The sequence below is a fragment of the Manis javanica genome, chromosome 10, assembly GCF_040802235.1.
Source record: "Manis javanica isolate MJ-LG chromosome 10, MJ_LKY, whole genome shotgun sequence".
Classification (NCBI taxonomy): Eukaryota; Metazoa; Chordata; class Mammalia; order Pholidota; family Manidae; genus Manis; species Manis javanica.
Window position 1 is genome coordinate 34,326,856 of NC_133165.1, and position 22,790 is coordinate 34,349,645.

At 50.2% G+C, this 22,790-nt stretch overlaps 1 protein-coding gene across 14 annotated transcripts in view; it reads left to right on the top strand.

Moving 5' to 3' along the window:
• CUX1 (cut like homeobox 1) overlaps positions 1 to 22,790 on the top strand; it is a 370,873-nt gene that overhangs the window by 317,918 nt on the left and 30,165 nt on the right. For 11 of the 14 annotated variants that reach the window (XM_073215149.1, XM_073215150.1, XM_036998750.2 and 8 more), the window contains 3 exons: positions 12,337 to 12,639; positions 15,894 to 16,082; positions 21,812 to 22,076. The exons of the other annotated variants lie outside the window; for them this stretch is intronic. In XM_073215149.1, the coding sequence (XP_073071250.1) occupies positions 12,337 to 12,639; positions 15,894 to 16,082; positions 21,812 to 22,076 (757 nt within the window). The remainder of the gene's footprint in view (positions 1 to 12,336; positions 12,640 to 15,893; positions 16,083 to 21,811; positions 22,077 to 22,790) is intronic. 14 annotated transcript variants of the gene reach the window in all.

Genomic DNA, 22,790 nt, shown 5'->3' on the forward strand with positions numbered 1-22,790 from the left:
CACAGAGAAGGGCCTTAGGACCAGGCACCACACCTTGCTTTGCTCACTGCCCTTTACATCGTGGAGACTCTCCTGAGCCAGTATGTAAATAATTCCCTCCTCTTTTTACAGCTTTAGGGATTTCCTACACCTGGACAGACCACATTTTATTTAACCAACTGCTAGTGAGAGAGATTTAAATTGATTTTAACAGTAAAACATTAAATTAGCCTGCCATGGCAAGGCTTGAGCACATGTGAGCTACAGTATGACGTGGTGGCCTTAGAGCCAACTGCCCAGGGCTCGTCTTACCGCGCCACAGAGTGACTGTGTGGCCTTGGGCAACTGACTTGACCTCTCTGTGTCTGTTTCTTCTATTAAATGGGGAAAATAAAGTATCACCTAGGCTGGTGGAAGGTTTACATGACTTTGTGGAGGAAAGTCATGTAAACCTCCAGGGCAGCAGCTGGCACAGAGGAAGCGCTATTTGAATGTTTTCTTTTCCACCGTTGCCACTATAAACCACTCCTACTATGTGTCATTTCCGGCCGTGGGCATGGATAGCTGCAGAATAATAATGTGCACTCAGTCCTTGGGTGGAGACTGTCAAGTGCATACGTTGCTGGGTGGGGCCGGACCGACAGTCTGCTTGCAGGATGACCCACCTGCAGCTCTCCAGATTCTTGGCTCCTCTGAAATGCCACCCATCTTTGGAAGTTGCCTGTCCATCCACCATGCCTTAAAGTCAACCTAAAATCTTGAGCTTGGAGAGGAAGGCTACAGGTCTTCACTCAGGCCATTTGGGGCAAACTAGTGTAGAAGCAGGCCGTCTTGTCTGCATACGGTGTGACAGTGGGCACAGGGGAGTGGCAACACCATCTCTCTCAAGTTTTCTTGGTGGCTTTGCCCGTGCCTCCTATGCTGGCATGCCCAATCTCCCCTTTTGGAGAAGGCCCTGGCAGGCCCTAGTCACGGGCCTCTGGACACGTCTTCTTTCTCTCCCCTTCAGACTTTCTTTGGAAAACAGAATTTACAGTACATTGGACATTTAGTACAAGTGGCAAAAGTAGGTCACAGGAGCAAATGAGGACTTTGGTTTTCATGGTTTGGTTCTAGGGAAGGATGAAGAAACTGAAAAGCCTAAAAATCCTCAGATCATCTTTTAAAAATGGTAGGAATAAAATGAGAAGACTCGAGTATTTGCATCTTTTCTGTGCCACACATGGTGCTAAACCTTGAATCCTTAGTAATGTGGAAATGATTTCCCCCATCTTATGAACTGAGATAGCCAAGGCTGTGAGAGGAGAGCGACTCACCCCCAGTCAGGAAGGAGGTGGAAGGAAGGCCACGGGTCCTGAGACCAGCGGCCTTGGTGCCATGCTGGTGTCCACAGGATGCCTGGGTCCAGGTGAGCTGGCCCTCAGCCCAATAGTGAATGAAGGGTTGGTCCCTGGAACTACACTCAGAGGTCAAGGCCACAGTTCAGAACAAAGAAAAAAACTGGGTTCAAATGATAACTGGCCCAAAATCAAAAACAAGATCCAAGACAAAAGAAAAAATCCATAGAAAATTGTATATTTCAGCTACCCTGGGATGCATCCCTTGTGTTTTAGCCAGGGAGCTGGGCAAGAGAGAGAGAGAGAGAGCAGACCCAGTGCCAAGTCCGTGCAGAGTCAGACCCCAGCTTATGAAGTTTGGTGGCAGAATGCATGTACTCTATCTGGCTTGCGAGGCAGGTCCATGTTGCTTCCAAACTCTTCAGTCTAAATCAAGGAAAATACACACAGTGGCCTGGGGTCCTTTCCCTTGCTAAAGGACAACCCAACCTTTCGGCTGTCATGCCTTCTCCCTGCCAGTGGCCCTAAGCCAGCCCAGGACCCCGGCCCCAGCCCCATGGGGACTGGCCATTGGACCACACTTAGGCTCCCTGTGAGGAGGGAATCCTAGACAGATGGAGAAGCCAGGGGACTCACCACCAGCTTTGTCTAGATTTCATGTTTTCTCTTTCGTTTGGAACTAGAACCCTAAGTACAGCCTGAGTCTGAACTGGCAGGTGTTGGGTTTGTCCTTTACAAGAGGGCTGAAATTAGTCTGTCATTTGGCACCAAAATAAGCAGCCAAACTGCCTTTGTACCAACTTTGCAGTGAGGAGGGACTGACGTGCAGCATTCTGCTTGCTAAGGAAACTTTCTCAGAAGTCAGAGTGGCACCTCCAAAGCCAAGAGGCCAAAGAGAGGACACAGAGTCCAGAAGGATGTGCCACCTCCTGGCCAGACCCTCTTGTGCCTGAGTTATGGCCAGTTTTGCTGCACATGGTTTAAGTATCTCCTGAAATGGGAAGAGAGAATCAATACTGCATGAAAATAGCACTCAGACCAGCAGCAGCTATTTGGACTGGGAGGAAAATCTGTCCTGAGTGCCTGGAGCTGGGTTAGCAGAGGGGCTCCCCCGGGGCAGCAGAAAGATGTTATAATCAATTACCACATCATAACACTGATGTATGATAATTACTGAGTGTTTCTCCTGAGATAGTGCAGCATTTGGCGGGGATACAGTTCTTTCATGGTCCACTGCCTGATTAATATGCAAATAATAGGCTGATTGCATGATGAACGCAGAAAATGAGTTCGCTGATAACGTGAGCACTGAAGCGGGAAGATGATAAATTACTTTTACTGACTGTCCTACATTAAGTACCCATTATCAACAGTTTCATCACAAATTAAGTAAAGCAGTATGGAGAGATTAGGAAGATGTGTAAAATAACATACCTTCATGGCTTTTCTAATAACCGTCGCATACAACGGAAACGTCACTTGGTTCTACTCCACATGGCCCAGTGCCCTTGTAGGGCCAGGTCACTTCTCTCACCTGCATATTGTCAGAAAGGCAGCCAGCGGCCCACCACCCCAGCATGCTCAATGCCGCGGTCAGCCAAAGAACATTCCAGCACAGCCCAGACTTCACTACCTGCACACTGGGCTGCCTGGCAGTGTCACTGAGAGGGGACAGGCTGCTCTTGGAACAGACACTCAAGCCTCTTGCACAGATGGACACCTCACAGCCTGCTGTCCACCTTGTGCTTGGGGGAAAGGAGAGTTTCTAAGCTGCAGGCCTACCAGGCTCAGAAATAAAGCGATACTCAGAAACCACCCCTTAGCATCTCCACCTCTTAGAAACCTGGGAGAATTAATTCCTATCAAAATGGCAGTGGGAGCTGCCTTCCAGAGTATGACTGACTCTTGGTAAAGGATGGGCAGTTTTGCCCAAAGCCAGAAATGCACCCTGGAGAAAAAGCTAGGACACAGGCATGCATGCCAGCTCGCGCGCACACCCGCTCCCACAGTGATTAATCTTTGATTACAGCAAAGCAATTTAACTAGAGGGTTTGTTTTTTCCCATCTCAGTAATATATATTTAGACTGTTTGTATGACATACATTTTCTCTTAATGCACAGGGATGCATTGATAAGTGTTCATACACACAGCTGGTTTGGTAATAAGGTTATTGAAGGTAATTTGAAAGCATTATTTCTAAATCAGTATGGATCTGTAGAAGAGCTGGAAATGGGCTGAGCAGTGTGCTCCTGAAGCCAGGCCAACTGTGTCACCCAGCGTTGTTGCCAGGCTCTGAATTCACTACAAAAGATGAATTGTAATTTAAGGAGGATTTTCCATTTTGAATTAAATTAATTTGGAGTTGCCAAACTCTGCTTTTGACATGCATATTTCCTTAAGAGCCCATAAAAGATAAACGATGATCTTTGAAAGAAAATCACGCCCCAAATCCGCTGCAGTGCTCACCTCATAGGTGAGCGCTGGCTCAGCTCAGGCCTGGCCAAGGCCACAGGACCATGTCACCTGGCCCTGGGCCGCTTCCCCTACATGCATCTCAAGTCAGCTTGGAGTTGCTCAGATCCAGTGTGCTTTCCCAACCTGGGATGCAAAGAGAAGAGAGAAAATCAATTGCAAGGGTGAGGAGAGGGGAGCCCCGAGTTGCACAAGACAGTGTTTGAAGGGAGGAGCTGAGTCTGTATATCTGAGCAACATCCAAGCAGTGGGCACAGAAGCAAGTGTCTCCTGCACCCCATACCACACACCCTCCCCCACCCCTGTGTGCCAGCAGACCTGCCCCCTTTGGTAAAATGCACCCAAAATGGACCTCAGCCTTGTCTGCAGAACTGTTCCCCTCTGGCATTCCTTGTCTTGGTGGCCAGTGTCCCTGTCCCCACAGTCACCTAGGCTAAACACAGTTTGTATATTCAGATTTTTCTCCTTTCTCCTCCTGCAGCCCTCAGCCCAGAGCCCCAGATCATTCTTTGTCTGCACCACAGCCATCTTTTTTATTGCACATCAGCAGGGAGCATCCTGCCTCACCCCCTTCCCTCAGGCTGAAGTCCCTCCTCCCTAGCGTGTAAGCAGCCCCCGACTCTTCCTCACTCCCCGCCACCCTCGCTCAGCATTGGTGCTCCCCAGCTGTAGTTCCCGCTGCCCCTCTATGCCCTCGTGCCCTCATCTCAGGGTCTTGGTGACAGTGCCTGCTTGATGAGGTCTGCCTGGTTCACCACCACACTCTGATCTCACAGGCCCCTGCCTGGTGTTCAGAGGGTTCCCTTATTTGATGAAAGGCCCTCTTTTCAAGAAGTGGCTTAGAAGTCAAGTTTGGGGGAATAAACAATAAATGGCACAAGTTCAATAACAACTTGACTTTATTTTTTAAGTTTTCTCTGTAAATATATAAAGTATGTTGACTTCTGTGTCACTATGACTTCCTTCGGCAGACTTCAAAAACTGTTGTACACACGCATGCACCTACTATGTACAGGGCTTTGATCTAGCATGCACCTGCTATGTACAGGGCTTTGATCTAGGCTTATCCTAGCCTTACTTCAGTCCTGGGAGGGGCTGGGATGTGTGTGAGAGAGAAATCATTGATCTGTTTTATAGAAGAAACCAGAGCCAAGAGAGGTGGCATCTACCCTTCCTGGGGCAGCAGATGCTCCTTGAGGTCTTCTGGCCACCCCATGCCCTCCTCCACCCCTGCCCCCAGCTTTTTCAGGTTACTCCTGTGTGCTGTTGAAAACGGCGACTTGGTGGGTCTGCTGAGATTTCCAGTGATTTAAGGCAATGCCCAGGCTGGCTGAGGACCAAGGATTATTGCCAACCTGAGGAGGGCAGCAAGGCCTGGGTGGGGGAGGACTGGACGCTGATGCTTGATTTGGAAATGGACCTGCCTTGGGCAGGGAGACCTGCCCAGCACCTTTGGGAATGGGACCTGGGGTGTGAGATTGCTCCCCTCATTCCCCACTGGTGTGAGGCCCAGGCCCTGGAAAAGGAGGCAGTGTGGCCACTTGGGGCATTTCTGATACACCTGAGTATGTTGTAGATTACTTCTGTTTCTCGGCAGAACGTGTCCAGCAGCATGGCAGTTGCGGGTGTTGAATGTGTCTTGGCATCTATTAAAGTATCCATGTATTTTGTTTCAGGCCCCTTCTAATCTGTCAAAATACCACTCATAATCAAAAGCAAAAACTCCTCTGTTTTCATAGTGGCTGTGTCTAGTGGGGATACGTGATTGGAGAAATAGAATGGTGGTCCTAAAGGGGCCCTGAGCATCTGTTGGACTCAGAGGCAGGGTTCGGGACCTGAGGAGCCTCTCAGCACTGCCAGTGCCCTGGAGGAAAGGGTTGGTGTTCAGTGATGTCGTGGGGAGGGTCTCACATTACTGAGTGGCACAGGCCTGGCTGATTTATGACAAATCGAGGAGGGCAGTTGGTACTTCCACTCACCTTTGATGCACAGAAGCTGGGCCAGAAGCCCTCAGGCTGTGGGTTTCCTCAGAGAGAAACCATGTGAGCAAGCAAGCAAGACCCCATGTGTCAGCTCAGGCACAGTTTCTCCACCACAATCTCTGTATCTGAACTCAGCTGGGAAGTGTTCCAGACCAGTGGTCACCCTGTTGTAGCGTTTGAAGTTGTCAGCGCTGTCAGCTGGAAAGGCCCTCAAGCTGGGCAGGGTCCTACCAAGCTATCAGGGCTCCCACCAGACCAAGGACACCAGCACCAGGCACTCCAGAACCTTCCGCACATCCTTGCACCACTTTGCAGCCAAAGCGGCCAAGGCCCCCTCCCCACCACCAGCTCCATCTCCCACCCCCTGCCTCTCCCCTAGGCCCCTTTTCCCTTTGACTTCCTCCCTCATTCTCATTGACACAGGCCAGGTTGTGACCATGCTTCCCACCTCTCCCCACCACTGATTCTGTCCCACAACCCTCCCCCCACCTTACCCCACTCCTCTCCCATCTTTCCATACTTGTCTTTCTAGACAGAATTTCCCGGTTTGGCACAGACTCAAAGCCTAAACTATGGACGTAATGAAAAGTGGTGCATCAGACCAGCCACCAGTTAAATAATGTTTGGGTTCTTGTCAGAATGTCACAGAGTACCCTGTCATTTTGTTTCAGCAACTTGTCCTTCTGAATGCACAGTTCGCCTTATGGCATGCCAGCAGTAAAAATGTCACTTACAATAATTACTTTTTGGTGAAAATGCTTGCTGACTTCCTACCTTCAAGCTGTTTTTTACACAGTGGGGAGATAATAAGAAATGACTTTATCCTGACTGCTCAAATGAACACTAAATGAAATTTGGGTTATTATTACTCAGATAGTGGGCTGGGTATGGAAATTTAAACAGTGGATCAGATAAACTGCAGAGAGATTTGTCTCTGAAAATTATGGTGGGTTGTGCATTTTCAATTGGCTTCTATTGAAAACTTAGGCAGCTGTTGTTTGCCTGCTGTTTTTGGAATATAATATTTTTCATAATCCTTTTATAGTTCCTGAATGCCTCATGTATTTCAGAGGGCCCTGAGTCACTGTCTGTTTTCTATATCTGACTAACCAAGCTACTCTCATGCAATAGTCGAAGCCTTTCAAAAAAATTAATCCACACCATCACTTTTTAAATGTAACACCTTACCCCTGCTGTCAAAATTGGATAGATGAACTGTGTGGCTGAGCTTTTTAAAATACGCAAATTACCAGTTTTCAATTTTCCCACTCCTGCGGGCTGCAGACCCCTTGGAAGCAAGGTTTGTGTCTCGTGTCTCTGATTCCAGGGCCTAGCGGAGTGAGTGACACAGACCAGGCACTTTAGAAATGTTTGAGCAAACTAGTGAATGAATGAATGAGTGAATGAAGAGAAGACAGGCAGACTCTCATGATGCTACAGTAATTGGTGGTCAGAGGATGGGCAAAAACCTGGAGGCTTTCCACTCCTGATCTGGTTCAGATGCTTGTCCCATGCATGTGAGCTGGAGCAAGTCACGTGGCCTGTCTGAGCCTCGCTTTCCCCTGCTGGAGTGCAGGGTATATGTTTCCACACAGGGCTATTAGGAGAAGCGAATGACACAGTGTAAATGCCCCCGGCCCACTGCTGCGCTCATGTACGGTACCAAATGCATTTAAGTTCCCGTCCCTAATCCCAGGGGCATATCAGCTTTTTGTGACTCCCTGTCATGTTCTTGAGATTTAGGCACATTGGTGTGTGGATTGTGGAGACACTGTTCAGGAAGGTAGGACATACCATTTGTTCATCCTCTAATGGACACGCAGATGCAGGCAGCATGGGCGCTGCCCAGCTGTGCAGGCGAGCTGTTGAGAATACAGCACGTCTGGCTGGTTCCTGGCTGTAACTGGACACAGTATCTTACATCCGTCACAGAGGGAAATGGATGTGCCTACCTCACACTGTGAGGTCACTATGAGGATAAAGTTCATTCCCTTGAGCTTGGCACAGCGCCTGGCACACAGTGCATACACAAAAAATGCTAGCTTAGGTCATAGCTGCTATTACAAATGATGATTAGGTAGGGTTTCCTAATGCCATCTTCCCGCTCACCCCAAGACACTCCTGTGCGGTGCACCGCTCCCCATGGTACCCTGACGCCCCCAGATGCCCAGCTCCAGTGTGGAGAAGGCCCTGTTTCCTCCCTCTTCCTTGGCCCTCTCCCCACATCAGTGCAGCCCCCAAGTCCTGTGGAAGCTGCCTCCTGAATCTCTCTGGAACCTATACATTTCTCCCGACTTTGCCACCTGTCCATTCCAGGCCACCATCTACTCTCCCCAGGCCACACGGCAGCCTCCACAGGGCTGGCCCAGCCTGTGTTCACAAATTCATTCTCTCTACTGACATAACAGTGAACTTGTTCACTTCTTACTTTATTTAACCTGAACTTTTGGTCATAATTCAACCCTAGATTTTTCAAAGAAAGAAAACATTACACACAGAGTGGAAGCTCTCTCCCTAATCTCATTCCTCCTGAAAGTCAAATACTGAATTTGCTATTTATCACTCCTGGGCATGATTTTATACCCTCCCCGCATATCCAAGTAGCTACACACAACACGTAGTATGTGCAGGCTTTCAACCTGTGTTCAAACACTGTTTTGCAGGCTGCACGTTACACTCTGGATGCTAGCACATGCAGCTCCAGCCCTGGCATTCTTGCTGCCATTCAGGCACATGGTTTACAGTACGAACAAGCCCCATCTGGAGACCTGGTCTCCTGGTGATGGAGTGTTTCCAGTGTTTTGCTCCTGCAGACAAGGCCTCAGTACACAGTCTCGTGCCTACATAGTGAAACACTGCTTGGGGTGAAAGGTGGGCCCATCTTTGAACAGACCTTTTCCTGGCTCCCGACCATACAAGGATTCAGACACCTTAAGCAATTCAAAGGCTCTGTGCAACCCAGCCCCTGAGGCCTCTATTTGCCTCATATTCTTGCCACGCTAAATGCATTCATGCCTCAAACCCAGCAGATGTCTGGAACAATCCACCTCCCTTGCCACTCCTCCTCCTCCGGACTTTCCTGGCTAATCCCCGTTCATGCCTGAAGTGTGCCTGAAATGTCAATCTTCCAGGAGGTCTCCAAACCCTCGCCCATAGCAGTGTCCCTGCCCTCATCCGCCTCTTAATAGTAATGTTCATCGCCCTGTAGATTCTCCTGGTTAATGGCCATCTTCCTGACCAGGTGTGAGCCCCAACAGGGCAGGGCCCCCTCTGACCGGTTCACTGCCATCTTCCCGGCAGTGTGACTCAGCAGACACAGAATGAGTGAAAGAATGTAGTGATGCATCTCCATCCATTCTCCCCTAAGCCAGTGGATATCGAAGCCTAATTTGCAGGCAGTGAAAGTCACTCTTCCCTCATAGAAGTGTTCTGAGTTTTGGCAATTAAGAGAGTAATTCCCATCATACCCCCCAAATTTGCTCATGCCCCCTTCATAATCAACCCTGCCCCTCATCTCCAGGAGCCACTGATGTGTTTTCTGTCTCTAGAGCTGTACCTTTCCCAGAACATTATTAAATGGTATCATACAGGATGTAAGACGGTGGTCTCGCTAGTGTCCCTGTCTTGTGCCCGGCTCTTTGGGAGAAACAGCAGTAAATCATGGAGATTGAGTTTGAATGTAGGGGACCTTCATATAAACAAATACATCTCAGTACAATTGAATAGCTGCTCTTTAAAGAAAAATCAAATTCAGCTTGTGTTTCTTTGCAGCAACCATGTAGTGGGTTCAGCCCTCCCTACAACCCTGCTGGCAGTTCTCCAACAAGGAAACTAGGGTGTTCCAAGAAGTCCAGAACCATGGTCGTGCTAACGCAGCCGCTGATAGGGCAGCCCCTATGCCCAAGTTCAGCACCTTAGTGCCAAGCCCAGGTCACCTTCTTTTTCTCTTTTTTTTAAATACATTTTTAATTACATGGAGTAGAGCAAAGCCTTGGTCTTTCAAAGTACTGTTCTAACCAAAGTACTCCATTTGATAATTTTGGGGGAGGAGAAAAAAGGTAGTGTTCCTTCTCTGTTGACTATATTTCCTGTTCTGTCAAGATGGTGAGTCATATGATCACTGTCCACCCTGCATGGAGGGGCCTGGCCATCCCTGCCAGGGGCTGTGGGAGCCTACCAGTGGGTGTGGTTTTGTGGTGCCCATCCTGCCACTGGAGTGGTAGTGCTTACCGGAGAGAGCTTTCCAAAGAAATGACTTCCTAGCGTGGCATTCTGAGCATGTGATGCATGGCATCTCTGGTGGGTTCCTTTGCCATTTGCATCTGTCCATGCCCATCCAAAAGCGTGGGCCCTATTCTGCTTTCTGTGACCTGCAACCATGGTGGCATCTGTGCACATGTCTCTCCGTGAATAATTGTCCCCCAAGAAGAGCTCAGCTTCAAGTTGTCCATTACCTTTTAGACAGACTCGGAGAGTGTGGACACAGACACAAGCTGGCCGGCAGCACCTGCCCACTGCATTTCAGGCCAGGCACCATGTTGATCTTGGGGTCTGCCTTTGTCCGTCACCGTCAGGAGCACAGAGGGATGTCAGTAATGTGTGCGAGCCATCTCTGTTGAGTTCTCTTGGGGGTTCGTCACAGCAAAAAAATCCCATGAGTGGCCTGCTGAGAACGCCTGGGATGGGAAGGTTCTGGTATCCCAGTGTTTAGGGGGAATCTGCCCAGCTGGCACCCACAGTGAAACAGGGAAGCAGCAGGGCAGAGGCACCATACGATTTGTTAACCAGGCAGCCATGATTTTGACCTTGCTGTGGGTTACAGGACACAAACCTGAGAAGAAATCTGTTTATCATGTGGAGATTCACGCCATCCTTGACAGTGCGCAGTGAGCAAGATGGATGATCTGCCAAACTGGTCCCTCGCATGGGTGAATCAGGGCAAATTTACAGTACGATTCCTTTGCTGCTTCAGATACAAAAATAACACTTGCTGGGTTTTATATCCAGTTGTATGATGACCCAGAGGTGAGCAGAGAGTAGAAACCTGGTTTTGTAGGATTCATGTTGCCATAAAGATTTCTGTGGACCATTTCTGCTCTTTCTGTCTGTCTGTCTCTTTGTACATCCTTCACACACCAGTGTTTTGGGTTTGTTTGCTTTTTTTAAACCTGATTTTCCAGGTCGAGGACACAGGTTTATGCAGTGGAGGAACTCTGTATTGATTTAGGACAATAAGTGGGGTTATTGCAGTTGTTTTATTGCTATTTCATTTTTCTAGGTATTTATACAAAATATCCCTTGCATCTGGAATGCATTTTCCATCCTCTTGAGTTCAGAATAGGTTGCTATCCTGGATATAGAATGTCCAGCAAAGGGCACTCTGGTTATATGGCTGACTGAAATTCAGTTAGTCTGGATTCTGTTTTGTTTAGTCAGGAAGGGAGCATTTGGGGGGCTGCCTGTGTGTGCTGATATTCAGTGAGTGGGCTGCCCTCTGCAACTTACCATCTTTCTGGCTTGGCCCCTCACACAGGTCACAGTTGGGGGCTCACCGTATGCCATGCGCAAGGGGGTAGGGGAGAGACTGCACCAGGACCCAAGCTGGTGGCAGATTTTACCTTGTGGATAGGACCCCAGTGCTAAGTCACTTTATGTCTCCCCCCCCGGATGCAGGAAATTGGGAAATAGCTAAAGTCTCCATTCCAGACATCCCAAAACTAGAATGGATGTCGGGTTTTCCTGGCGATGCTAACAGAGGCCAGAAGGGACCACTAACCTACAGAGCAGCAGGTGGCACTCCCCGCTGGGAGCAAGACAGAGGCCCTTCTCAGACAGGAGAGTGTGGAGGCCTGAGCGCCCACGCCCACAGGCCCATCTCTTCCAGCAGGCAACAGTATGGCATAGATGAACAAAGAGCTCAGCTTTCAGAAGCGTGTCCTGGGGTTTGAGTGAGAGCAGAGCAGGTGCTCCTCTTCCATCTATTCCTGCAGGCGGGGTGCTGAGGGCCCCTCTGGGATCACAGTGGGAACCAGCGTGGGGTCTGGAGACTCAGCACTGGGCCACCAAGGGGCCGGCAGCCAAGGTGTCCTCTTGAGGGTCTTCATAACTGTGGTAACCACACCTCATGTGCAGCCCTCATTTAAAATAACCTACCCATTAATTTTGTTCTGGAAATTATGGACAAAATAAGTATGGAAACTGTAACTTAGCTGAGGTACTTCTGAATTATAGAATTATGGGGTCCCATCAGAAGAAACCATGACAATAGTGGTAGCAAGTGATTAATACAACAGATATTTCTTAACAGAATACCCTTGTACTGAGCCTTCAGAACCCTTTTGTTTAAACCCCTAGTTTTTCTTCTGTTGCTATTTTTTATTTTTTAATGCAGAAAAATTAGAAGTTACTCTCAGTCAAAAAACTATGATACAGTTTGTTTAGACCCCTAGACTGCCATACCGGTCTTGTAGAGGCGTTAATTAGTATTTCCTAGATACAGAAAGTGGATGTATGTGGCAAAAGACGGCTGCTCTCAGCCTCGGTTTTTCCTGTGCTCTCATCACAGAAAGCACTCCGAAGACCTCTGCCAGCTGCAGCCCAGCGCCCGAGTCCCCCATGAGCTCCAGCGAGTCAGTGAAGAGTCTGACTGAGTTGGTCCAGCAGCCCTGTCCCCCCATTGAAACAAGCAAGGACGGCAAGCCGCCAGAACCAAGCGACCTGCCCACTTCAGACTCACAGCCCACCACCCCCCTCCCTCTCTCCGGACACTCAGCCCTCAGCATTCAAGAGCTAGTCGCCATGTCTCCAGAGCTGGACACCTACGGCATAACCAAGAGGGTCAAGGAGGTGCTGACAGACAACAACCTTGGTAGGTCCCCCCACAGCTGCCCCATCTGGGGCAGTGGGTCATTTCCTGTTGTTCTCAGGAAGGGTGGACAGAGGGAGCCTCAGGCCAAGCCAACCAACAGATTGAACATTTACAAGCCACCTATAGAACATAAATGTCCTATAGTTGTGAGAGCTGAGCAGCTTATAGTGGTGGAAGCTCTACATGTCAATCCCAGCCCACTCCCACCCCTGCACACCAGCAGGGCTCTCAGAATATGTCCATGCGGTCTGGAGCAGACTCAGGCCATCCAGTCCACCCAGCTAGACTGGGGCACACAAGAGCTCCACATCCCTGTGGGCAGCAGAACTGGGCAGGGTCAGCATCAGCCCGCATCATCTGGACGACATACTAGAGGCCTGGGTTCAGATCCTAACGTCTGCTCACCACCTCTGTGATACTGAGCAAGCTGCTCTCTGAGCCTCCTCAGTGAAACTGGACTACCATGCCCCACTTGGGGTAGGAGTAGCGATTGCTCAGCACCCTGTCTGGTAGGTAATCATCTATTACTGTCGTCCTGCTTCATAAAGCCACTCCATCTTGCAGGCCCTCCACTGGATGAGGAAGCCCCTGCAGAACTGCATTCACCACCTACGCACTGGGTTCCCAGCCAAACCCAGGCCATCTGCCTGGCCTATGCCAGGCATCCTGCATGCTTAGCCTGAGGCAGGTCTCCAAGGCTCTGTGGCACCAGTCGCTAGCCAGTAGCTGCTGGAATATCAGGGTGCTTCGTTGTTTTAAACCATTGCGCTCCAGAGGTGTAGTATTGACCAGACCAGGTTCCCCTGGTTTAGGCATCCAGAGATTGGAAACAGCCACTCTCTGAATACTCACGTCCTCCTCCTTTTCCGAAATACAAAAGTCACTTAAAGGCACACCATCCTCTGCAAGGCATGTTAAGACTGCCCAAGAGTGGCTGGAATTCACCTAGTCCCTTCAGAAGGGGCCTTGCGTGTCTGTTTCCCCCGGGATGGAAAAGGAGAGAGCAGTAGTGAAGTGAGTCCCCAGGAAAGTTTGCGTGGTGACCTGACCACCCCAGTGGGTAGGCCAACTTGTCTGCTTGAGGCCCGATACCCACTGCTGGTGCTGAACAGAACAGGGAAAGGTAGTATCAACTGAGAACATTTTTAATTAAGCTAATTCATAAACATAAAAATTTAGCTGTTGGTTTTTTAAATGGCTGTGAAGCCCCATGTGTTCATGAGTTACTGAAATGTGCAGGGGTTTCTGGACTTGGGTCATCCCCTTCCCTACAGTCTTGTCACAAGTCCAAGGTGGCAGGCCTGGCACATTATTGCTGCCCACTCCCTTAGAAGAAGTGTCATCTCATGTAAAAGTTGAAAATCAGCTGAAGAAAACTCATTTTAAAACACTCGTAAGTTGTGAGATCACGAACACTGAAATCCATCCTTGGCCTTCCCAGCCATGTGTCCTTCGTTGCTGGGGTTTTAGCTGGTGTTGGTCTCATGCAGCCCCAGCAGAATCCTACTGGCCTGTGGAATTCCGTTTTCAAAGGCTGTGAAGCATGAATTAGCGATCCAAAGGGTGCAACTTTCACACCAGACAGATGACTTCCTCCTCTGTGAGCAGGAACTTCTGGAACAGCTCCATAGCATCACCCTGGACTTTAGAGATGAGAAGCATCTTCATGGTGGTTCTTACTGGTCCAGGAAAGAAGCTGCCTCCCCTAACTGGGGTCTCTGAGTGGAGTAATGAACACAGAGTGGGACAAGTTACAGCTGAAATGGGCAGCTTGGTCAAGACCCAAGTATCCTGTTATATTTTGACCTGGGATCCTGGAGTGTTTGTGGGTCGGTCTCTTAAAATCATATGCAGAATGTATGCATGCACATTTTATCACATGAGGATCTGTAGCTTTCTCAAGTGATCGAGATTGAGAGCCATTTCTGTGAAACCTCTAGAAGTCCTACAGCTAATTTTCCAAGAATAATTCCTTGATTTCCCCCCATACAACTGGACATCAAGCAGATAGTAACTAGCCATTCATATACATCACTTCCGCTCCTTGGAATGACATGACATTTGTTTGCCAGATTAGAATTAGGTAGAATTTATTTATATAAACAACCCCAACAAAAAACTTGTAAGGATTTAGGGTGTTTGTAGGCTAAACTAAGAGTTTGAAAAGCAAGGAAACTACAGGTTTACAACATCAGTAAACGTATTTCTAAGTTGAAGTGACAGATACAAAAAATCCAAAACTTTTCGTGCAGTAAATTTTACAAGGCAGTGCCTCTCCATTCTGTCACAACGATCTCCTGAGCACAAGTGGCAGTGTTTCCCTCTCACAGATGAGGGACGTGAGCCACCCAGGGAGTAGTCAGTGCCCACAGCTGCTGAGGAGGTTGTCGTGCTCCGTCCACTTCATGGCACTGCACACCGGCCTCTCTGATCCTGATCTCCATCCACCTAGTAACTCTGGTTCACTCCAGTGCCCCCACGACCCCACTCAGGTTGTGCCTGGTTCTCAGTTGTTCCCTTAGAAGTAGTGGCCCCTCTTACCCTGCAGCTAGGTGGCTCTTAGAGAAGTTTTCTTTTTAAGCTTCTGAGGAATATTACAGACTTAATGCTGCTCTGCTTTCTGGAGAGAAATACCCTCTGATCAGCCTGGGGAGCGGGCTCCCTACCATGGCCTTGGAGAAAAGGCATCAAGGAGGGGCTTTGATCCACTGTGACCTTCAGTCAGCAAGGCAGCTTAGACTGTGGGAACAGACTTTAGAATCGGAAATAGCCTGCTTTTCAGAAAAACAGCCGAGGAGCTCTCTCTCCTTCTCTTTCCTGCTGTGACCTTGGGTCAAGTGGCCTGTTTTCTCAGCAAGACCTGATAACCTTGCTAATTGTGAAAGGAGGACAGTGGCCCTATAGTTTGAGATGGAACAAGAGTGCTCTCCCCAGGTGCTACTTAACCCCCTGAGCTGGTTGGGGATTAACCACCTCTTACAAATGCCACAGGTGGTACCCAGGCCTCGGTTCATTCAAAGTCTGAGGCTTTTTTGAGAGAAATGTGTAGCAGAGTAACAGTGACCCCGTCACCAACAGTTTATCACAAATCTGGTTGAGGAAATGCTTCCACAAAGTACCTGCTCTGAGCCAGGACCCAGCTGACCAGACTCTAGGCCTTTAAAACCATGTCTGATTTTAACCTTAACACATGCTTGTCCCTCCAGATCCCTGGGTCTCAGTGGTGACACCTCTCCTGGTTCTGTTCTCTCTAGGCCAGCGCTTATTTGGGGAGACCATCTTAGGGCTCACCCAAGGTTCCGTCTCTGACCTCCTGGCTCGCCCGAAGCCCTGGCACAAGCTCAGTCTGAAGGGACGGGAACCCTTTGTCCGGATGCAGCTGTGGCTCAATGACCCCAACAACGTGGAGAAGCTGATGGACATGAAACGGATGGAAAAGAAAGGTAGCTCCTGCCACCTCCCCAGCCGGCTACTTCCTTATTTATAGATGTGCCATTTATTTCAAAGCCTTCACACAGAACTGCTGATGGACACTGATCCGTGACCGGGGATTGTAAGGCAGGCAAAGATCTTTTGACAGTCATCAGCTGATGAGTGCCCAAGCAGATTGGTGACTTTTTCTACCAGCGGCCTGAACTCAAAGACATTATAGCATTGGGGGCACTTTGACAATTCCTTACAGTCACCCTGGGGTCCATGTACGCTCCTTTAAGGAGAGCAGGGCCCCTGAGAAGTGAGCGTCACAGTGCTCGGAGGTGGCCTGTCTGCCATCTTTGTCCTGTTGGGTGGGTGGGTGGGCTGTGACAGCATTCACTACACATGTACCAGTGCAGAGCTTCCATCCTATTAGAGAGCTAATCAGCAAATGCATTTGTAGATAAAGAGACTTGTTCAGAGAAGGCAGGTGCCTCTATTAAGGCCACGCAGGCAGGATGAGGCAGAGCACATTCCCACCAGAGCAAATCCCTGCCATCTGTGCTGCCACACAGGACACAGCCACCTGGAAGCCCAAGGGCAGCTTGCTCTCACCAGTGCTGATCACCGTCCCTGCCCAGAGGGTGCCATAGCGCAGGAGAAATCCTAAAATGGGGCGCCTTGAAGACAGAGCATACCACCTGCTCTGTCCCATGGTGTGCACTCTCATTAGTCTCCGCTCAGAGGGCATGGTCCCAGGTCGCCCACAGTGCCGTGAGCTCACCGGGTAGCCAAATCTGAATCCCTTAGAGACGGTGCTGGCTGCTGGTCTGGCCGTAAGAAGCTGTGACTGCCCTCCTGGTCATCTCCTACAGGTGGAGAGTGGGTGCCACCAGCGCGCAGGGCTGTGCCTGGCCCCAGTGTGCCCGAGCCAGGGGGTGGCATGGAGCCCAGGCTCACATCCTCTGAGCTCACCAGGAGAGCCTGCTTTTCAGGCCTATGGGGCAGCCCTGTTCTCACCCTGCCAGGGAGAGGGCTGGAGCTCCAAGGAAGAGCAAGTATCCCTGGTGCCTCCTCGGGGAGCCCTGTGGGCTTGGACCCTTTTGTCACAGGAGAGACTCCCGCCCAGGTCCTCGTGTCTGCCAGGTGCTGTGCTGGGGCTTCCCTCGATCTGCGCAGCTCTGTCCACAAAGATGACACTATCTGTGAAAGAGGAGGCTCTGGGGTTAGGACACACAGCATCATCTCAGCAGCTGGCACACAGGGGGCAGGATCCCAACTCAGGGGGTCAGACTCCAGAGCTGGTACCCTCGGATCTGTGTACTGCCTCCTTGTGTGGAGAGGCCGCACACCCAGGCAGGGCCCTCCAGGAGCTGCGTCTGCCCTCGGGAGTATGGACCAAGGCTCTGACACGGGCCCCAGCCTGCTAGACAGCGCCAGAGGCCTGGTGCCCCATCACCCCGAGAAGTTTAACTTTTTATTATGGGAAATTTCAAACATAAAACTAGAGAGTATCATGAAGCCAGTGTACACCTCACTGAGTTTTAGCAGGTAGCAGAGCTCACCCAGGCAAGTTTAAGGTCCTCCACGTCGTCAAACGTGCCCGCCACCTGGAGCTTCATGAGGTCGCTGCTCCAATGGCTCCCTCCCTGTGGCCAGCCCTGGGAAAGCTGCCTCCTGCTGCTGCAGGAGAGAGGCAGCCCTGGTTCTACCACCTGCTGGTGTGATTCTCCTTGTGAGCAAGCAGGAAAGGACCTTAGCCCCACAGACAGATCTGTGGGGGCCTCCTGGGCCTATATTCCTCCTCCCGCATGGGGTCCAGGTGCCATCTTGTGTTACAAAAGAGTTAGTGTTTCAGCTGGGTCCAGGTCCCTCCTCACCTCCCATGGTCCCTAAAAGTGGCCAAGGCCTGCTGTCTTTTCTCTAGAAGGGAATCTCTCTAGAGGAGCCGTGCAACTGTCCCGTCAGGCCCCGCCCTGGGTGACGGGCGCCTAGTGCTTCTGTGGTCCCTCTGGCTGCTGGGCATCCTCCCAGGGAGCAGCTGGCTAGGCAGACCAGGCTCATTTCCTTCTGGCCTTTGACTCTGTCATGTGCATTTTCTTTGGGGGAGATTTGCCCTCCCAATTATTTCCTAGTTCTGACCATAAAATGGCATGTTGGTTACATAACTCCCTAGCCTGTCTCTACATCCGCAAACTGAGGAGGATAATGCTCTTGTACACTGTGAGGCCAGTGTGACAACCAACACGTACAGTGCTCAGTAAAGGACAGTTACTGAAATAATTTGTATTGCATTAAAATAGATGAAAATAAGTTATACTCCCAGGCTAGACTAGATTAGAAATTCTGCACCAGGTAATCCAAACTATATGTTCACTGTGCTTCCTTCTCTTCCATAAGCCATCTGCTCTTTTCCTGTTAGCGTGAATCTTTTATAGCTTCCCTTCCTTCCTTGAAAACCTTCTCACTCTACCCTCATGTGCCTCCCTGTCACAAGATGGCCCTTGAACCAGCCTGCTTCAGTCACAGGCACGTGCAGATGCACACACAGCCTCAGTCCTCTCCCCAGAGGCTGCAGATGGACCCTGGCAATCCAAAGTCCTCTCCTGTGACATTTACGTGAGGCCGAACATCAGTGCTGCTGACGTGTGGTTCCTTGTGGACACAGCCTCGGTAGGGGGATTGGCCACCATCAGGCAGAGCAAGGCAGGCAGCAGTGCCCAGAACAGGCTGAGGCCAGGCGTCAGTTCCGTCACTTCCCCGCAGTGTAACCTCAGACAAATCATCTAACCGCTAAGCCTCAGTCTGTCCATCTGTAACGGGGGAAGACGCAACATGACTGTGAGGACTAAGTGATACCGTTTGCTGCTGACATGCCCCTCTTACTCCCACCTGCTGTCTGAATTAGTAATATTACTTCTCATCTTCCATCAGTTTTAGGAAGTTTTAAAGAATTTTCAGACTGTGGTTCAAGCTAATCCACTAAGAAGAGCACTATGGATGACTCACTTGCTCAAGAGGTTGGCAGGGTTTTTAACAGGAAGTCCACGTGGCTTGTAACTAGTTGGTGGCTGATGCTGTGTAAGCCCAAGGAGCACTGAGAGGGGAGGGCCCTGGAGCAGAAGCTGCCTCCCCACGCAGCATGTCGCCTCAACAGTCACGCACAGTCCTGAGCCTCATCACAGCTGCTCTCTGTGCTCCTCCCAGCGCTTATTCTGCCATATAAGCACACATCTGCTCTTGTTCCAACTGTGCCTTCCAGGGCAGGCCATGTCTCCCAGGCTCTGAGCACCCCCCCAGCCGCCTCTTCCGTCCCTGGGTTAAGGTCGTTCCGGCGAACTTTACTCTAGGGCCCCTCATCCCCATCTTCTGCCAGCCTCCTGCTCACACTCTTCTTTTTCTTAGGACTGTGACTCTGAACCACGGCTTCATCCAGGGAATTGTAAGACCTGACCCCGTCCCACAGCCAGGCCTCCAGGTCTTTCTCCTCCTTAACCCTTGCCTCTTCCCCAGATCTGGTTATCACCAGCAACCACTCTGCCTGAGGTACCCGCCCCCCTGGCCACGAGCCACCACCCTCCCACCTTCCCGTGCTTCATCCCACCTTACCCCACGTGACCCCCAGACTCTGTACACACTCCCAGGCTTTTCCCCACCGGTTTGCCTTCTGCTGCCCTCCTATCCTTCCACCAACTTCCCAACTCCTTGATCCAGCACTCTGGTGCTCCCCAGTCACCATCTCTCACTCTTCCCGTTCCTCATCCCCCTGCAAACCCCAGCCTGGCATGCGCGCTCTGCCCCTGTCCTCCACCCATCCTCCATGGCTCCCAGGACCTGCTGGAGAACTTCCCAGCCCCACATGGTTGGTGCTGCCTCAGATCTGTATCTGCAGCCTCAGTGGGGTCCTCTGCACTCTCCCACCCCCACCACCCCACCACCCTCAGGATTTTTTCCCACATGTCCAACACCTCTCCTCCTGCTTTCTAACTTCATAGAGCAAACAAGCCACCAGCTGTCCCCACCTCGGTCCCTATAGCTTGTCTGGATCCCCACCTGTCCTTGCCATTCCCCCACACCTCTCTTGTTCGGGACCCGTCCCCCTGCACCCCCAGGGCTCATCTTCGTACTCGCCTGTGTCCCTGGCTGTCCTCTCCCCTCAGCTCAGGAACATCACCAGCTTGCTGTCATCTTTTAAGTCCCACCCTCAACCCTTCAAGAAGCCATTCCATCTCCCATTTTTACTTCTTAAGATAGTAATTCAACTTGCTCCCTTTATGTCCCCTGCTCCCATTCACTGTCCAGCCCACTTCAGTCTGGCTTCCGCTCCCACGGCCCCACCATCTCTGTCTATCAAGATCTCCAGCTACCGCCGGAGTTACCTTTGGTCACTAAATCCAAAGGAACTTCTAAGTCCTTGTCACACATTCCTCTCTGCAGCACGATGTGACTGACCACCACTCCTTCCTCACCCCTTCTGTCACACTGTCCCCTCCCATCTCACTGTATGCTTCCCAGGAGTACCGTCTGCATGCAGGTGTTTTCCAGGGGTCTATTCTAGGCCCTTCTTTTCTCAGTGTCATGACTTTGATTACGATTTCTATCCTAGTAGTTCCCAATTCCTCTCTCTAGCCCAAACCATTCTTCTTAGCTCAAGACCTGCCTATCCAACTTCCTGCAGAACATCTCAGTGCGGACGGCTCAGAGACCCCACAAAACCAAATGAACATTTCCAAGATGAGCCGTCATCTTCTCTCCCTTTAGCCACCTCCTCCTGTGCTGCCCAGCCAGAGACACCACCCCATCTCCCAAGCCTGAGGCCAAGGAGCCATCCTCAGCTCTGTCTCCTCAGTCCCTCATTAAGTCAGGTTCTAACTCCCTTCATGTCACCCCCTTGACACCTCTGTAGCCCTCTGACTTTCCCAACCCCATCACCACTGCCTAGTTCAAGTCTTTATCATCCTTACCTCCTAGCTGAATGCCTTCTTCCCATCCTTCCCACTCTACTCCATCCACCAAACTGTAGCCAGAGCAGCCATTCAGAAGCACATGTAGCTGATTAAACATATACAGCTTGATTAGAATCTTCATTTCTCCCCACTGCCTTCAAGGTAAAGTCCAAATTTGTGGCCTTCCTCGACTCTGCCCATCTCTCCAGTTTTATGTCCAGCAAGCTCTCCTACCACCACCACCGCACATGCACACACACAGTGCACACACTTTGGTCATGCTGTTTCGTGCCTCTGTGTCTTTGCACATGCTGTTCCCACTTGCTGGAACCTCCTCCTATCATCTCCTATCTCATCACCTATTGTTTCTGGCTAATCCCCCTTTAGCTTTCAAGATTCAATTGAACATCATCTCTCCTAGGAAGTCTCCCCTGACCCCTCCCCAGGCTGAGTTGAGCTATCTCCCTTGGTGTCCCCTTCCATGGTACCCCACACTTGCTTCCCTCATCACACTTTCCTAGAGTCATCTATCTTCTCTGTGTCCTTCACAGAACTATTAGCCATGCAGGGACAGATGGGGAGCTCACATTGTAACCCAGCCGGTCCTTGCTGAGTATGTGTTGGGTGTATGAATGATTCTAGTCCAAGTGTTTTGGGATGCTCTTGGAAGAGCAGGGCAGAACAGCCGGCCACCACAGGCTGCACAGAAGTCACTGGGATTCAACAGTGTAGCATTGTGCTCTTGAGGGTCAGGGTTTGGGCTGATCTCAAAGTAGGCCTGCATCTCAGCCTGACATGTTTCCCTCCTGCAGCCTACATGAAGCGGCGGCACAGCTCAGTCAGTGACAGCCAGCCCTGTGAGCCCCCATCCGTTGGCATTGACTACAGCCAGGGCGCCAGCCCCCAGCCCCAGCACCAGCTAAAGAAGCCCCGCGTGGTGCTGGCTCCCGAAGAGAAGGAAGCTCTGAAACGAGCCTATCAGCAAAAGCCATACCCGTCACCAAAAACCATCGAAGAGCTCGCCACCCAGCTCAACTTGAAAACCAGCACTGTCATCAACTGGTTCCACAATTACAGGTACGGCTCTGCTCTTGGCCCAGGACATCAGGGCTCTGAGAGAGCACACGCTCAGCCCTAGGGCTGACGCTGATCTGCTCTGCCGGGAGAGGCCTTTACTGGCACACCAGCACGGTGCTCTGGGGACCTGGCCTGAGTGGGGCCTGAGAACTTGGAGTTTGGTCAGTTAGTTGGCTTTTACTGGTTTCACTGGAGTTTTTAACTCCAAAGATGCAGGGTCACATAGTTAGAGACAATACGTATCTGCCCTGACCAGAAAAGAACCTCTCATAATATCATTTAATAAGGGAGAGTAGGCATCCATGGTCCCACAGTAGTGAACGTTCATTTCTTATTGATTTTTGGATGCTTTCTCAGGGTCTTTTACAGTACTGTTTTCCAAATTAGTTTACTGTTTGGAAAAGTTCATAAGTTAGTGGAGATTTATTGAGCATCTACTAGATTTCCAGACACTGAACTGAGCATTTTAACTAACACTGTATCACTTGATTCTCACAGCTGTATAAGGGATATAGTCTTATCTGCATTTTACAGATGAAAAACATAAAACTTAGAGACACTAAATAGCTTAACTAAGCAGGTAAGGGTCTAGCACTCTTCTGTAGAGCAAAGTAGACTGGGATAAAATGTATGGATTCAGTAATGGAAATCCATTGGCAGATAATGAACTGTTGTATTGATAATGATAATTATCATAGCTGTAACCAAGACTCC